The sequence below is a fragment of the Rhinopithecus bieti genome, unplaced genomic scaffold (assembly GCF_001698545.2).
Source record: "Rhinopithecus bieti isolate Rb0 unplaced genomic scaffold, ASM169854v2 scaffold_5273, whole genome shotgun sequence".
Lineage (NCBI taxonomy): Eukaryota > Metazoa > Chordata > Mammalia > Primates > Cercopithecidae > Rhinopithecus > Rhinopithecus bieti.
In genome coordinates, this window is record NW_016805057.1 from 1,232,860 (window position 1) to 1,250,299 (window position 17,440).

The 17,440-nt window shown below is 42.4% G+C and overlaps 1 protein-coding gene across 1 annotated transcript in view; it reads right to left on the reverse strand.

Moving 5' to 3' along the window:
• GTF2F2 (general transcription factor IIF subunit 2) overlaps positions 1-17,440 on the reverse strand; it is a 141,798-nt gene that overhangs the window by 118,496 nt on the left and 5,862 nt on the right. The window contains exon 2 of the mRNA XM_017870981.1: positions 6,106-6,179. Coding sequence (XP_017726470.1) covers positions 6,106-6,179 — 74 coding nt within the window. The remainder of the gene's footprint in view (positions 1-6,105; positions 6,180-17,440) is intronic.

Consider the following 17,440-nt stretch of genomic DNA (forward strand, 5'->3'; position numbering starts at 1 on the left):
GGAGCCTTTTGTTTATAGGCTCATAAATTTGATGACTCATATTAAGCTCAAAATCAACTAAAGTCCTGATAACCTGGTCACATGCACTGCAGGCCATTCCTCACCCATCCTACACTTGTTTAATAGGGAATTTAGTTAATTCAGTAACAGCAATGAAAACTAAATAAATTAGGAAAGTAAACAAGACAGCCTGGAGAATACAGCCAGGAGACCAACTAGGGAACAAGCTGTTTTCAAGCATTTTCATGGCAGTCTTAGTGTTCTAATTACTGTAAGTCTGTTCTCATCACTAAAAGCATCTAGATCTTCTATAAGACTGTGTTACGTTAGGTAGAAAATCTGCTAGACCTGTTGCCTACATATAAAACACACACACACACACACAATCTGCTCCTTGTCTCTGATATTGGTATAGATAGAAACCACTAAATTCCCTTTTAAGAAATTCTGAGGGCCAGGCATGGTGGCTCACGCCTGTAATCCTAGCACTCTGGGAGGCTGAGGCAGGTGGATCACTTGAGGTCAGGAGTTCAAGACCAGCCTGGCCAACACGGTGAAACCCCATCTCTACTAAAAAAAAAAAAAATTAGCCAGGCATGGTGGCAGGTGCCTGTAATCCCAGCTACTCAGGAGGCTGAGGCACAAGAACTGCTTGAACTCAGGAGGTAGAGGTTGCAGTGAGCCGAGATCATGCCACTGTACTCCAGCCTGGGCGACAGAGTGAGACCGTCTCAAAAAAGAAAATACGGTGGGCTTACTTTTTCTTCCACTGTGGTTGAGGAAACTGATTTGAATAAAAGAATTTCAACTCACTTCTACTGAGGTTTTACTTTCAAAAGGATTCAGAGACTAAAATGAGAAAAAGAAGGAATATAAGTACCGGCCATGTACCCTAGGGAAGAGATCAAGATGCAACAAAGTAAACCAAAGCCTTAGAACTACATAGAAGAGAGAACAACAAAGAAAGCAAAATCAGACTTCTGCGCTATGTTCTGAAGTTAGCAAAACGAAGCCTAAAGGGGTTAGAAAAATACTTCGCTCTGGTTAGTGGATTTAAAACATAACAATGTTTTAAAACTTTGTCTGTATTAAACACCCAAAATGATTTGTATGGAGAGTAATCTGGAGGGTTACATACCAAGCAGTTACCCATGGCCACCTCTGACGCATGTGAATGGGGAAAACAGAGACCTTTTCATTTTGTAAAAATTTAAAAGGAAAAAAACAAGGAAGTATTACTTATACACTAAAACACACACATAGTATTTCTAAGGAACTTTGGTTGGATCCCTAGAGAAATCAAACAATGCCAGCTCATAAATCAGCCTGGTAATGCATAGAACAACCACCCACCGTCCTCACCCCTACCCCTATACACACATCTGCTAACATTTAGGACAACTATATTATCAAAACCAGGACATCCTGGAGAGTGGAAAGGGGGGCATTATTAATAATTGCATAGGGAAACACATAAACTGGGAGGGTTCCAGGCAAACCCGGAGGTTTAGCCACCCTATGTGAATTAGATGCAACTATGCGGACCATCTGCTTTAAACTAAGAAAGAAAAAGACCTTGAGATTTTCTACCAAGCAAGGATTGATAAGGAAAAATTGCAGCATGCCCATTATTGCTTATTTAGCATGCTATCTTTAATATTTTACTTTAGTGATCAAAGTGGTACTTGAGATTTACATGGGTTTCTCTCAGCCTTGTTTCCTTTTACTCTTTTCCTGTAATCTTTTCCCCCTCCTCCCAAAAAGAGGTATTATATTTCTCAACCCAGTATTTTCTTTACATAGAGGTTTTCAGGAATATAATATTCATGGTGGGACATGAATATTACATGGAAGAAGAACATCTGAGTTTACAAATATTTTAACAAATGCTAAGCTATTTAGTTTGTTTTATAAACATCCTATGGGTTGGGAAGGCATTATTATCCACATTTTACAAACAAGAAGTGTAAGACTCAAAGCCAAACAACTATCAACAGCCATTTAGGACTAGAAGCCAGGTCTTGAGCTCTATAGTGAAGGCATTCCACAATACCATGAGGTTCATCATCTAAGTACTTTCTCCTTTAGCCTGCCTTTCTTCAGTGACATACATTCTTGACATTTTATCTTGGTTGTGGCTCCCATTTCAGTAAAACCTAACATGAAAAACTCTGAAGTTCATTACAGAACAGTAGCTAACAGTTTGCACATTAAAAAGAACTTCACATTGAGGAAAAAAAAACCCCGTAGATTTCAATATTATTTTTCTCTTTCAATAAAAGTATAACAACTCAAAAAAAGTGATACATCTACAACTTTCCAGGAATACATTCATCTTATAAACTTAAATATACAAATAAATAATAACTATTTCCATATTATCTCAATGGATTATTAATATAAAAGCCCTGCAAAAAGGCAACTTTTAGGATAAGAAATCTAAAGTCAGAAGATTCAGTGACTCAAAGTCAAAGTCTCACTTACAGTAAATGATTGAGCTACAACTAGGACCTGCTGGAGTTTTCTGACCAATAAAAGGCCAGAATACAAGCCTGACTCCACTATGAATGTATACTCAATCATTCCTTGAGAAAATGAGATATTACAGTTGGCCCCCTATATCTGAGTGTTCAATATTTGTGGAGTCAACCAACTGCAAACTGAAAATATTTAAAAATTGGCTGGGCATGGTGGTTCACACCTGCAATGCCCACACTCTGGGGGCTGAGGAGGGAGGATCCCTTAAGCCCAGGAGTTTGAGACCAACCTAGGCAACACAGGGATACCCTGTCTCTAAGGGGGGGAAAAAAATATTAGCTGGGCGTTGCAGTGCTTGCCTGTATTCCTGGGCAACAGAGTGAGACCCTGTTTCAAAAAAAGAGAGAAAACAAAATAGTAACAACTATTTACACAGTTTTTACACTGTATTAGTTATAAGTAGTCTAGAGATGCTTTAAAGTACACAGAAGGATGTGTGTAGGTTATACGTAAATACTGTGCCATTTTATATAAAGGACTTGAGCATGGTAGATTTTGGTATAGGGGATGGGGCATGCCAGATACCAATCTCCTGCAGGTACTAAGGGACAACTGTACTTGTCCCCACCTAACTTTAGAACACAGTGTCTACTATGCTAAGCACTGTTCTAGACAATGGAGATATAGTAATCATCAAGACAAAAATCCTGACCTGGTAGAATTTATACTTTAGTAGGTGATACAAACAACACACAAACAAATATATACGGTATGTCAGATGGGTACAGAAGGAGAATAAATAACAACACCACAAAAGAATGGTGAATAATAAGAGGGTAATGGAGGTAGAGCCTACAGGATGCTATTTTACATATGGGGGCCAGAAAATTTCAATGAGCTAAAATTGTGAACAGAGACCAAAAAGAAATGTGGGAGTAAGCCATGGGGATTACCTAAAGGGAGAGTGTTCCAGAGAGAAAAAACAGAAGAACAGCAATTATTAAGTTTGAGATGCTTCTGCAACATCCAAGGACAGAGTCCAAACATCAACGATACAGTCAAAATCATGAATGTGGAGCGACAGAGAGGTGTGTAAATATATTTTTTGAATTTTACTTATTTTCAGTTGAAATGAACATTTATTGAGTCCATATTAAATAACACAGAGCTAAGAAATGCCCTGCCCCATCCATGCACAATTCACATCACCCAACCCAGGATCGACGTCTTGCTGGTTCTCCTTAGCTAGGTACATCCTACATTTCACTAGCTTTCCTACCATTATGCAATCTCCTATAGTGGAGTGACAGGCTTGTCTTAAAGCTCAGAATCTTCTTAGAAAGTAGTGGATAACAGAGTGATAGTCACAGCTAACGAAAAATTTGCTTTATTTAAACATGTGCTGAGATGGACTCATTGCTTCCTGTGAATCTGCTAAGCTTGTCTGTCACTCTAATCATGGGCTCTTTGGAATAAACAGCATTCATAATAATCTTCACTCGTGGCCGGGCGCAGTGGCTCCCGCCTGTAATCCCAGCACTTTAAGAGGCCAAAGTGGGCGGCTCACTTGAGGTCAGGAGTTCGAGACGAGCCTGGCCAACACGGTGAAACCCCGTCTCTACTAAAAATGCAAAAATTAGCCAGGTATGGTGGTGTACATCTGTAATCCCAGCTACTCAGGAGACTGAGGCAGGAGAAACACTTGAACCCAGGAGGTGGAGGATGCAGTGAGCCGAGATCATGCCACTGCACTCCAGCCTGGGCGACAGAGTGAGACACTGTCTCGAAATAATAATAATACTAATCTTCACTCATGTCATAATTGTCACTCACAAGCTCTCTGAAATGGATTATAATCGGCTATGGCCTCAGCAGCTTCTTCCACAAAGCTAGAGTTGGCTGACAGTAGAGAATTCCAAAGCCTGTGTGTTCTGTGGTTGGCTCTAGGTCCATGGTCAAGTCTAGGTTAACGGTTAAATCTTGGTCTGCGGTTAACAATAGATCAGTGGTCAATTCTAGTAGGTCAGTGGTTGATTCTGGGAGTAGTGTGGAGAAAGTCACAGCCAGGGCACGGAACACAAAGAAAATCAGGACCTTCCTGAGCATGGTGCCTCCAGGGAGGGCAGAAGCATCTTGAACTATATATTTAAATATCACCTGGTACTTAAAGCCATGAGACCAAATGAGACCACCCAGGAAGTGAAAAGAGAGAAAAGGAAAGAACTAAGGACTGAGTCCTGGGGTCACACAACATTTAGAGACAGAAGATGAGAAGGGGCTTTAGCAAGAAACTAAGAAGGAACAGCCAATGAGGGGAGAGGAGAAGAGATGTGTCCTAGAGTAAAGTGGGAAAAAAAAGTTTCAGGAAAAAAGTGATCAACTATGTCAAATTCCACTGAAGTTCAAGTAAGAGAGCTGCTAGTTGACTCTTGGATTTAGGAATGTGGATGTGGCAGACTACAGAAAAGGAACATGTGCTCGCCTCAGCAGCATATACTAAAATTGGAACAATACAGAGAGGATGAGCATGGCCCCTACACAAGGATGACATGCGAATTCAGAAGTATTCCATATTTTGAAATAAATATATAAGGAACACAAATTTTTCTTGCAGCAGCTTCCATCAACAGGTGGAGTCTTGTTTTCCCACAACTGAATCTGGCTTGGCCGTGTGAGTTGCTTTGGTCAAAAGGACTTTAAGCAAACGTGACACAAGCACAGGCTTTCAAAGTGCTTGTGCACTGGGGCTTCGTTTCTCTTTTGCTACTAGAACTCTTTCACCATCGTGTGAATGAGCTTGCTAGAGGTGAAATGAACAGTCGGTGCCCCTGCTGATGTCAAATCAACCACCACACACAAGTGAGGTCACTCTCGCCAGGAAGGCCACCCAGGCCAGCCCCAACCAGAATTGATCCACAGAATTATGAGTAAATAAAATGGCTTTTGTTCTAAACCACTAAGTTTTGGGATGGTTTGTTATGAAGCAAAAACTAATTGATAAAGAGGAAGATACCAGTAACAGACAAGAGCTGTTTCAATGGAATCATGGGCATAGGAATCTGACTGGAGTTGGTTAAGAATGAATGGATGGAAAGAATAGAACACAAGGCCTCCAGCTGACACTAGCTGAGCTTTAGAGGCTTTCCTTTCTAACAGGGCTATTTCCTCAACCAGAAAACTATGTCATTACACTGTTTTCTACATACTCCCTACCCACTTCCAAAGCACCTATAAGTAGGCCCAGTGGTACAGTGGCAAAGTCCTACTGCAAGCACTTTCCCTGGTGCATCCAGTTATACCCAACCCAAGCACACCTGCTCATGGAGGCAGACAGGTTGGAGGGGTGAAAGAACTACATACTCTGCTGCTTCACCGCCATTAAAGTAAACCAATAAACTTGATATTATATTTATACCACCTGTCACTAGGAGTGTGGGTGTGGGGATGTGTGTATTGCACGGATGTCTCCTTACAGGGTACCTAACCATCTCCTGACAAGCCTTGACATGTTCATTACTTGTCATTTTCCAAGTAAATTCTCTGATCAGAAATTATAATCACATTTAAAAGCATTTATAAAATTTCAAAATAGCTTTTCAAAATGTCAAGAATATCTAAATAACTTACTTGGCAATCCGCAGTTTTCCAACTTCACCTCTTCCAGGGGCTTTAGCCCATTGCTGTGACAAATATTTGGGAACCTAAAACAAAGTAAAACACTAATAAGACTATTTTAGATGATAACAGATCTTTTCAAACATAAAACAATATACTGCTTCTATTTTTATTTTCTGCCTCTAATAAGGGATCATTATCAAGTTACCACTGTATGTTTTATACTACATGAAATACGAAGACACGTAAAAAATGATTTTAGTGCCGGGCGCGGTGGCTCACGCCTGTAATCCCAGCACTTTGGGAGGCTGAGGCGGGCGGATCACAAGGTCAGGAGATCGAGACCATCCTGGCTAACACGGTGAAACCCCGTCTCTACTAAAAACACAAAAAACTAGCTGGGCGCAGTGGCGGGCACCTGTGGTCCCAGCTACTCAGGAGGCTGAGGCAGGAGAATGGCGTGAACCCAGGAGGCAGGGCTTGCAGTGAGCCGAGATCTGGCCACTGCACTCCAGCCTGGGCGACTGAGCGAGACTTTGTCTCAAAAAAAAAAAAAAAAAAAAATGATTTTGGCTCTCAAAAGAGCTTAATCGAGGTGGCAACACAAAACTAACATAGGTCAAATAATCTAATAATAATAAAGCACTAACTTATCTTCCCAAGTCAGTCCAGTTAAAGGTCACAGAAGAGAAAGGTTACCAGAAAAGGCTTCTCAGAAGAGAACAGCACTGACTACAGTAATAGCATGATTTAGAAACACCACTGGGCTTAAGATTATTTCAAAAGTCAAGTTTTATTATGTAGAAAATTGTAACTTTGACTACTGTGAAGAAGCTGCTAATATAAAAGGGTTATCAAACAGCATAGCTAACATTTATATAATCCTGCCTTCCTGACACTATTGTAAGCACTTTATACAGATTGACACATTTAATCCTCACATCTCTATGGAACAGTTCTATTACCCCCATTTTACAGATGATGAATCTGAGGCACTGAGGGACTATACAATTTACTCAAGGTTATATAATTAGTAAAGATGGAGCCAGGATTCTAACCCAGGCAGTCTGCCTCCAGGGACTGTGTTTTTAACCAATACACCATATTGTGTCTGTAACTGGATACATGCAATCAAAAGGACTTTAATTCTCAAAAAGGAGAAGTGGATGATATATGCCGAATCCCTATCATATAACTTATCTATCTCATTTCTTCTAAAAAGTAATTTGGACTTGAATCAGTGCATACCTTGAAAGCTATCCTATTATTAGGAGTAAATGAGATACACCAAGTATGAAGCATAATGCCTTACACAAAGCAAGTACTCAGTGTCAGGTGTCATTATTTTTTCATGATAAATTTGGAATGACAGTCCAGCTGCCAAAGCTGAGAAGGAAAGAAATTCTACCTAGCAAGACAAAAAAACACCACTTGACCACTAGTCAAATAAATTGCAGTACCTTGGAAGAGCAAAAATTCAGGAATTGAAGGGTGAAAAGAAGCCCCCAGTGGTATTTGTTCACTTACGTAGGCACTCCTCACACTAAAAGTTACTGAACAGGGCTGGGCGCGGTGGTTCATGCCTGTAATCCCAGCACTTTGGGAGGCCGAGACGGGCAGATCACGAGGTCAAGAGTTTGAGGCCAGCCTGGCCAACATGGTGAAACCTCACCTCTAATAAGAATACAAAAATTAGATCATGCCAGAGCAAGACTCCATCTAGAAAAAACAAATAAATAAACAAAGTTACTGAACAACTATTAAATATTATGGGTTCACCGGGCGTGGTGGCTCACTCCTGTAATCCCAGCACTTTGGGAGACCAAGGAGAGCAGATTACTTGAGGTCAGGAGTTCGAGACCAGCCTGGCCATCGTGGCAAAACCCTGTCTCTACTAAAAATACAAAAATTAGCAAGACGCAGTGGCACATGCCTGTGGTCCCAGCTACGTGGAAGACTGAGGCACAAGAATCGCTTGAACCCAGGAGGTGGTGGTGGCAATGAGCTGAGACTACTCCACTGCACTCAAGCCTGGGTGACAGAGAGAGACTCTGTGTCAAAAAAAAAAAAAAAGAGTTAGACAATATACCTGAGTCAGTCAGGTACCATGCTAAACATCCATTATCCCGTTTCATCCTTCCAATCACCCTGCAAAATCACATTGTCCTCACCCTACAGATGAGAAAACTGAGGTTCAGAGGGTTGAAATAACTCAGGTAGCCAGGATCAGATTCAAGACTCAACTCCAGACAGGTCTTTTGCTTTCTTCACTAGACCATACTACCTCTCAGGAGGGTATATGTGCTAAAGAAGAGTATGTAATAGATCTAAGGGAAAAAGGATTTTGAAGATTCCATATCTCAACAGAACTTCCGCTACACTGTACTCCATTCATCCAAACAAGCTAAGAGGATTTGGCAAACTCCTTACGATAACTGTATCTACCCACTCCGTCTCCTTTGATTACAGGTGACAGAAAACCCACTTAAAAGAAGATTTAATGTGACAAATAACAAAAAATTCCAGAGGTAGCTTTAAGGTGGCTTCATTAAGGGCTCAAACAATGTCCCCAGGACTCTTTCACTATTTCTTATCTATCACCTCAGGTAGCAAGATGGCAGAGGCAGCTCCTGAAGAGCACAAGTCTCCTTCCCAGAAGTCCCTAGCGAAAATTTGTCTTTCATGAAGCTGACAAGGGTGTGTGCCCTTCCTTCGACCTATCACTGTTCCCAGAGATGAGATACTTCACTGGTCAGGCTGAGTCAATGACATCTTTGGGGAAGGGTAGTCAACACCACTAAAATCACACAGATTGAAAAGGGGAAGCACTGGTTTCCACAAGCACAGTCAAGATTCTGCAACAATGTCAAAGTAAATGGATACTGGTTAAAGAGGCAAATGTCCACAACATTATCTGTTGGACAGCCTACGAATTTCTCATTATCAACAACAGTATCCCTTTCACAATCTGTATGTCAAGCAACCATTCTGAGCACCATCTCTTAAATTCCTAGCTCTCTCCTTAGTACTTTTGTTGTGAATCAGGAGAACCAGGGAGAGACCTTGGGGTGAATACAGGAGGATATCTTTATTGAGTGCACTCAGACCCAATGGACTTAACATCCAAAGACCGGGCCCAGAACAAAGACAGCACTTGACTTCTATACACACCTTAAAAAGGTGTGGGCTGGCTTGAAGCAGGCTTACAGCGGCACGAATGCAGGGATACAGAGGCAGGACAAAGACAGTTAATCAAATTGTAACAGGTTCATAACTCAGGATTACACATGACCGCCGCTATGCAGCCCAGATGTCCACTATCTAGGTTTGCCTAGTGCCTAGCACAGCTTATTCCATGGCTTTCACTATGGCACCCAGGTGGCCTGCTCAGATGGTTTATGAACTTCACCCCACTGATTAGATAAAACAGAAGACTTGAAGTCACCAGTTACAGAGAACAGGAATTTACAAACTGATACCATAAAACAAAGGAAAATTTGTTTTTCTTCTCCCTATGTTGAGGGAGTGCTGGGAGAGTCTCCAGAGCACATTCTTTTGTGTCCTGGCTTCTTAGATAGTATTATCAAGACTTTTCCTGGGTCTGGGCTGTGCCTGCTGCTCCCTCTGGGACAAGTCAGCCTAATACAGGAAAGCTTATTTCTCTTTTTATTTTTCTTTCTTTGTGTTTCCCGCCTCACTTTGACTCCCAACAATTCTTCTAACCCTTCAATTCGCTGACTCTAATTAACATCTTCTCACTGTCCCCCATCTGCTATGTCCTCATTTCTCTCTTTAATGAAACTAGATTCCATGGTCCATCACTATAATCATTCCCTTGCCTCTATCTTCCTCCGTCATACTGGCCTGGCAGAACCTTAATCCTGATTAAAGCCACTCTCTACTTTTCTTTATTAATTTATAATTTATCCAAGGTTTTATTTTATTGTGTTATTCCACTTCTCTGCCACACTTGCACCTGAGCAGCTGAAGGGAAGCTCACGATCATGCTAGCTGGTCTCACATTAAATACATGACTACAAACATCAAGTAAGCCCTTAGTGACACCTGGCAAGTTAACTGCATCTCCCTAGTCAATTCAGTTCCTCACTCCTGATTATTCAAATGTTCTCTTTTCACTTCTCGAACCTACACCTCTTCCTTCCTCCTCCCTCTGTGCTGACCTGACTTCCTCTTCCACTGAGAAAAAGCAAACCATCAAATCTAAGCTTCTATATCTACCACCTAGCCACAGTTGGATCCTTTTACTCGCTTTACCCTCTTTAAACAATGGATAAACTATGGCCAATCCCTCCACTTGTGCACTGAATTTCTTTCCCTGTTATGTAACTAACCAAGGACATCTTTCCTTCAAGTATATCCTTTCTCTCCTCTATTGCCTTCTTTGCTTAATCATTCCCATCAGCACAATAATGGTAATAATAGCAGCTAAGACAAAGTGCTTACTAAATGTAGCAGGGAGATTTCTAAGATGGTTCCCAATGATCCCCACCTGCTATCAACCCCGTCCACTTACTGGTATAATCTCCTCTCCCTCAGTGTGAGCAGTATCTGTGACTCAGGGCAAAAGTGACAGGACTTCACTTCTGTTACTGGGTTACATAAGATTATGACTTCTGTCTTCTCTCACTGCTTTCTCAGTCTGCACACTCTGATTTAGAAATCTGCCATATTGAAGAGGCCCACGTGGCAAAACAAAAAACAAACAAACAAAAAAACACTAATGACCGGCTTTAGCCAAGAGTCAGCTAGGAACTTGGACTCTTAAGTCCAACAACCCTGGAGGAACTGAATTCTACCAACCACATGAGCTTGGAAACAATAATTCCCCAGTCAAGACTTCAGATGAGAATCCAACCCTGGCTGATACCTTGACTATCGCCAGTGAGAGACTCTGAGGCAAAGGAGCCAACTAAGCCATGCCAGAGTACAGCCCATAGAAACTGTGAAATTATAAATGTGTGTTGTTTTAAACTACTAAGTCCGCAGTAATAGGTTATATACCAACAGATAATGAATACATTAAGCAACAAGCACTCTTCTAAATGCTGTAAATATATTAACCATCTACTTCTCACACTGTCTTCATTTTACAGATGAGGAAACTAAGGCACAGGGAGGCTTACAAATTTGTTCAAGATCATGCACCTTGGTAAGGGCAAACTTAATAATCCTTTCCACCCAGTGTTTGATTTCTCTGCCTTTTCTTTTCTTTTTTTTGAAACAGGGTCTCATTCTGTCACCCAGGCTGGATTCACAATTTTGGCTCACTGCAGCCTCCACCTCCTGGGCTCCAATGATCCTCCCACTTCAGCCTCCCAAATAGCTGAACTACAGGTTTGCACTACAATGCCCAGCTAAGTTTTGTCTTTTTGGTGGAGACGAGGTCTCATCACATTGCCCAGGCTGGTCTCGAACTTCTGGGCTCAAGGGATCATCTCACCTAAGCCTCCCAAGGTGCTGGGATTACAGGCATGAGCCATCATGCCTGGTCCTCTGCCTCTCTTTATGGCAGAACTCCTTGAGAGAGTTCTCTATGTCAGCTGTCTACACGGACTCCTCTGCCACTTTGTTTTGAACTTACTCCAGATAGGCTTTCCTCCCTACCCCTCCACTGAACCTGATACAGGGTTATTAAGATCTCCAAATTGCCAAGTCAAAGTTTAGTCCTCATCTCTCATACTTATCAACAATATTTGAGAACTAATCATTTCCTATTCCTTCAAACATTTTATTCACTTGGCATCTGCGTAATCACATTCTTTCGATTTCTCCCTCTACTTCTCTGGACTCTTCCTTTTTGGTCTCCACATCTAGATGCTCATCTTTCTGGCCTCTTAACTTCAATGGGCACTGGATTCAGTCCTTGGATCCCCGCTCTTCTCTGTATACTTTCTTTTTTTTTTTTTTTTTTTTTTGAGACGGAGTTTTGCTCTTGTTGCCCAGGCTGGAGTGCAATGGCGCGATCTTGGCTCACCACAACTTCCACCTCCTGGGTTCAAGCAATTCTCCTGCCGCAGCTAATTTTGTATTTTTTAGGAGAGATGGGGTTTCTCCGTGTTGGTCAGGCTGGTCTTGAACTCCTGACCTCAGGCGATCCACCTGCCTTGGCCTTCTGAAGTGCTGAGATTACAGGCGTGAGCCACCACGCCCGGCCCTGTATACTCTCAATCTTATGTAACTTCATCCAGTCTCATGGCTTTAAATACCATTTGTATAATGACAACTCTCAAACTTACAACAAGCTCAGGTTCTCCCCCAAAGTCTCAATTTATATATCTAACTGCCTACTCAAACTCTCCATCTTAATATTCAGTAAGCATTTCAAAGTTAAAATCTCCATACCAGAACTCATTTCTCCCTCATAAAACTTGCTCCCGCTGCAATTTTCCGTATCTTAGTAAAAGGGAACTCCATTCTTCCAAGCACTCAGGCTGAAACCTTGGAGTCATCCTGAATATCCTTTTTCTTATACCCCAAATCCAATCAACTGATACATCCTGTAAACATCTGCAGATTATATCCAGACTCCAGCCTTTTCTCACCAACGCAAGTTACTACCCTAGCCCAACTTACCATCATCTCTTGAATAATTATTGTTAACAGACTCCTGAATTCCTTGCTTCCACTTTTGTCCATGTAGTTATTCTCAATAAAGCAGCCAGAATTGTCATCTTAAAACCCAAGTCAGATGATACTGTTCTGCTCAAAACCTTTCCATGTATTTAACAGACATCTACATAGTGCTTACTATGTTTACCAGATACTTTTCTAAACAGTTTACAAATATTATTTCATTTAATCCTTATAACAGTCGCATCATCATTCTATTTTGCAACTGCAGAAACTGAAGCACCAAAAAGCTATTATTTGTTCAAAGTCTCACAATTACTAGTGATGAAGCTAGGATTCTAACCTAAGCATGTCGACTCCATAGTCCACGATTTTAGTCACCATACCATGCTGCCTCTCCATGGCTGCTGGCTTTCCATCTCACTCAGAAGAAAAATCCTATAATGTCTTAGGTGACCCAGTCCCCTGGATGATCCTATCCCGTATCTTCATCTCCTACTCTCCCTCTCATCTTACTCAAACCACACAGACCTGTCAACATTTGCAGTGACATCCCACCTAAAGACCCATTTGCTGTTATTTCTGTCCGGAACACTCTTCCCATCGGTATCTGCAAGGGCAAGCCCATAAATTCCTTTACATCTCTGCTCAAAGACCATCTTATCAGTGAGGTCCTTTCCCGCCCTATTTAAAATAGTATCACGTTACACCACGTTACGTTCCAGATCCTTGACCTTGTTTTATTTTGTAACTTTTGTTTACTGTCATATATCTAGCACCTAGAATAACAGAAGAATAGTTATCATTTTAATGACTGGATATTGTTGAAGAAACACTAATGCAATGGCAATGATAATTAATACTGTAATATACCTAGGATATATAATTTACCACACTTCATTTCATTCTCAGAGGGAAGTCTCAGTTCAGAGATCCACCTTAAAATAAGGGGAAGGGCTGGGCATGGTGGCTCATGCCTGTAATCCCAGCACTTTGGGAGGCTGAGGTGGGTGGATCATTTGAGCACAGGAGTTCAAGACCAGCCTGGGCAACGTTGCAAAACCCCATCTCTACAAAAAATACAAAAATTAGCCAGGCGTGGTGGTGTGTGCCTGTAGTCCCAGCTACTCAGGAGGCTGAGATGGGAGGATCACCTCAGTCCGGGGAGATGGAGGCTGCAGTGAACCATGATTGTGCCACTGCACTCCAGCCTGGGTGACAGTGTAAGACTCTGTCTCAAATAAATAAATAACTAGGAAGAGGACAAAATGCAAATAGTGGAGTAGGGCATTTTCTAACCTACTACTTTGCCCTCACTGCTATCCCCTGAAATGCTCTCAAAGAGAACACAAGAATGTTTGGGAGCTTTGGAACTCTTAAATGAGATCATACTTCTTCAACATATTAACCAGATCAGGATTTTCTGTGATCAAATTACCGGAGACTATAATTCAGGCCTTCAAACAAGAAAACAGTTCAAGGGAAAATAACTATTATACATTAAAGCAAATTTAAGAATCAAATTCAGTACAACAAACTACCTAATACAAGCAATTACCAACTTAAAAACAGTGTGTTGGGCATGGTGGCTCATACCTATAAACCCAGCACTTTGGGAGGCTGAAGTGGAGGATCACTTGAGCCCAGGAGTTAGAGACCACCATGGGCAACATACAGAGACCCCATCTCTACAAAAAATCTAAAAATTAGCTAGGCATGGTAGTGCACACTTGTGATTCAAGGTATTCAGGAGGTTGAGGCAGAAGGATCGTTTAAGCCCAGGAGTTTGAGGCTACAGTGAGCCATGATCACATGCCACTGCACTCCAGCCTGGGCGACAGAGTGAGGCTCTTTCTCAAAAAATAAAATAAAATAAAATTTTTTTTCTTTTGAGACGGAGTCTCGCTCTATCACCCAGGCTGGAGTGCACTGGCGCAATATCAGCTCACTGCAACCTCGGCCCCAGGTGCAAGTGATTCTCCTGCCTCAGCCTCCCAAGTAGCTAGGATTACAGGTGCCCACCACTACACCTGGGTAATTTTTATATTTTCAGTAGAGATGGGGTTTCACCATGTTGGTCAGGCTGGTCTCGAACTCCTGACCTCAGGTAATCCACCCGCCTCAGCCTCCCAAAGTGCTGCAATTACCACAATGCCCGGCCACAAAAATAATTTTTTTAAAAGGCCAGGGATGCCAGGCGCGGTGGCTCACACCTGTAATCCCAGCACTTTGGGAGGCTGAGGCAGGTGGATCACAAGGTCAGGAGTTCGAGTCCAGCCTGGCCAACATGGCAAAACCCCGTCTCTACCAAAAATACAAAACTTAGCTGGGCGTGGTGGCGGGCGCCTGTAATCCCAGCTACTCGGTAGACTGAGAAAAGAGAATCACTTGAACCCGGGAGGCGGAGGTTGTAGTGAGCCGAGATCGTGCCATTGCACTCCAGCCTGGGCGACAAGAGCAAGACTCTGCCCTCCCCCCAGAAAAAGGCCAGGGGTGGCGGCTCACGCCATAATCCCAATACTCTAGCACTTCAGAAGGCCAAGGCAGGTGGACTGCTTGTCTCCAGGAATTTGAGATCAGCCTGGGAAACATGCTGAAACCCTGTCTCTACAAAAAAAAAAAAAAAAAAAAAAATTAGCTAGGCATAGTGACACATGCCTATAGTCCCAGCTACTCAGAAGGCTGATGCAGGAGGATCACTGCAGCCCAGGAGGCAGAGGTTGCAGTGAGCCATTCACAGCACTTCACTCCAGCCTGGGAGACAGAGTGAGACCCTGTCTCAAAAAGAAAGAAAAAAAAAAAAGTAGATTGTGTTCCAGAAGTTAAAGGACAAAAACAAGTTTGCAGCTCATATTGCACTGTCTTCATTATTATAATAAAACTGTAGGTTCCCAGGTAAGCTCACCAGCTTACTTAATTCAAAGGTTCCTAAAATACTATACCCTTGCAGTAAAAACAATAATAGTAAGAGCATATTAATTATATATAGCTCTCTACACCAAGAACTTACAGAAATTGGCTTCCCAGAAGTCCCAGCCTACTAAGTTGGTCGCAGTGAGCCAAAATTGCACCACTGCACTCCAGCCTGGCAACAGAACGAGACTCGACTCCGTCTCAAAAAAAAAAAAAGGGAGACACAAGAAGGAAAAAAAAATTGTTTCTATTGCAAAGCTTCTAGCCTAACAAATCTGAATCACTATTTCCATACTTAGGCAAGATAATTAACCTCCCTAACCTTAAATGTTATCATCTGAAATATATAATTAGTACCTGCTTCATAGGTTTGCTTTGCAAAATACCTGCTACACAAGAAATGTTAAGTTCCTTTTTCTCCTACTAGCTGCAAGGCTTTAGGGTATTACCCACTCCAGTTTCATCTCTCCCTCGTGTATAACTCTCTTTGGCCAACAATGTCCAAGTGCTTGCCTGTCTGTGAAAAAATATAAGTTAGCCAGGAACGGTGGCTCACGCCCGTAATTCCAGCACTTTGGGAAGCTGAGGCAGGTGGATCGCAAGGTCAGGTGTTCGAGACCAACATGGTGAAACCCCATCTCTACTAAAGATACAAAAAATTAGCCAAGCGTGGTGGTGCACGCCTGTAATCCCAGCTATTATGGAGGCTGAGGCAGGAGAATAGCTTGAACCTGGGAAGCAAAGGTTGCAGTGAGCCGAGATTGCGCCACTGCACTCCAGCCTGGGTGACAGTGTGACTCCGTCTCAAAAAAAAAAAAAAAAAAAAAGAAAAGAAAAAGAAACCCCATCTCTACTAAACACACAAAAATTAGCCAGGCATGGTGGTGGATGCCTGTAATCCCAGCTACTTAGGCTGAGGCAGGAGAACTGCTTAAATCCAGGAGGCGGAGGTTGCAGTGAGCCAAGACTGCGCCACGTGCACTCCAGCCTGGGTGACAGAGCAAGACTCCATCTCAAAAAATAAAAAAATAAAAGAAGAACACAACATTCATAGGGCACGATGTCCATCCTTCCAATCCTGATCCTCTCCTCCAACAAACATTAGCCACAGTGCTTACAAGAAGAAAGTTTACTGGGCTAGAAAAACATCTTTCTGTTGCCTAGAAAGCCGTTGGTTAGACCTGGTGCGCCTCTCCACTTCTCCCTCCAAAAAAAGACTGTACTTCTTATCATTCAAGCCCCAATGATATTCGCAACTTTAAAAATCCCACTCCTAACAACCTTGCCAACTGTATCTCCTCTTCCCCATCATATACCTTACCCTCCAGGGAACCATAACTAGAGAAAACAGTTTTCCAGAAATCTAAATATTAGAGGCCAAAAAACAACCATGCTAAAATCAGCCAGGCGCAGTGGCTCATGCCTGTAATCCCAGCACTTTGGGAGGCCGAGATGGGAGGACTGCTTGAGAAAAGGAGTTTGAGACCAGCCTGATCAACATGGCGAGACCCCATCTGTATTCTTTAAAACAGTATTTAAAAATTTAAGAAAGAAGGCCGGGCACGGTGGCTCAAGCCTGTAATCCCAGTACTTTGGGAGGCCGAGACGGGCGGATCACGAGGTCAAGAGATCGAGACCATCCTGGCGAACACGGTGAAACCCCGTCTCTACTAAAAAATACAAAAAAAACTAGCTGGGCGAGGTGGCGGGCGCCTGTAGTCCCAGCTACTCGGGAGGCTGAGGCGGCAGAATGGTGTAAACCCGGGAGGCGGAGCTTGCAGTGAGCTGAGATCCGGCCACTGCACTCCAGCCTGGGCGACAGAGCGAGACTCCATCTCAAAAA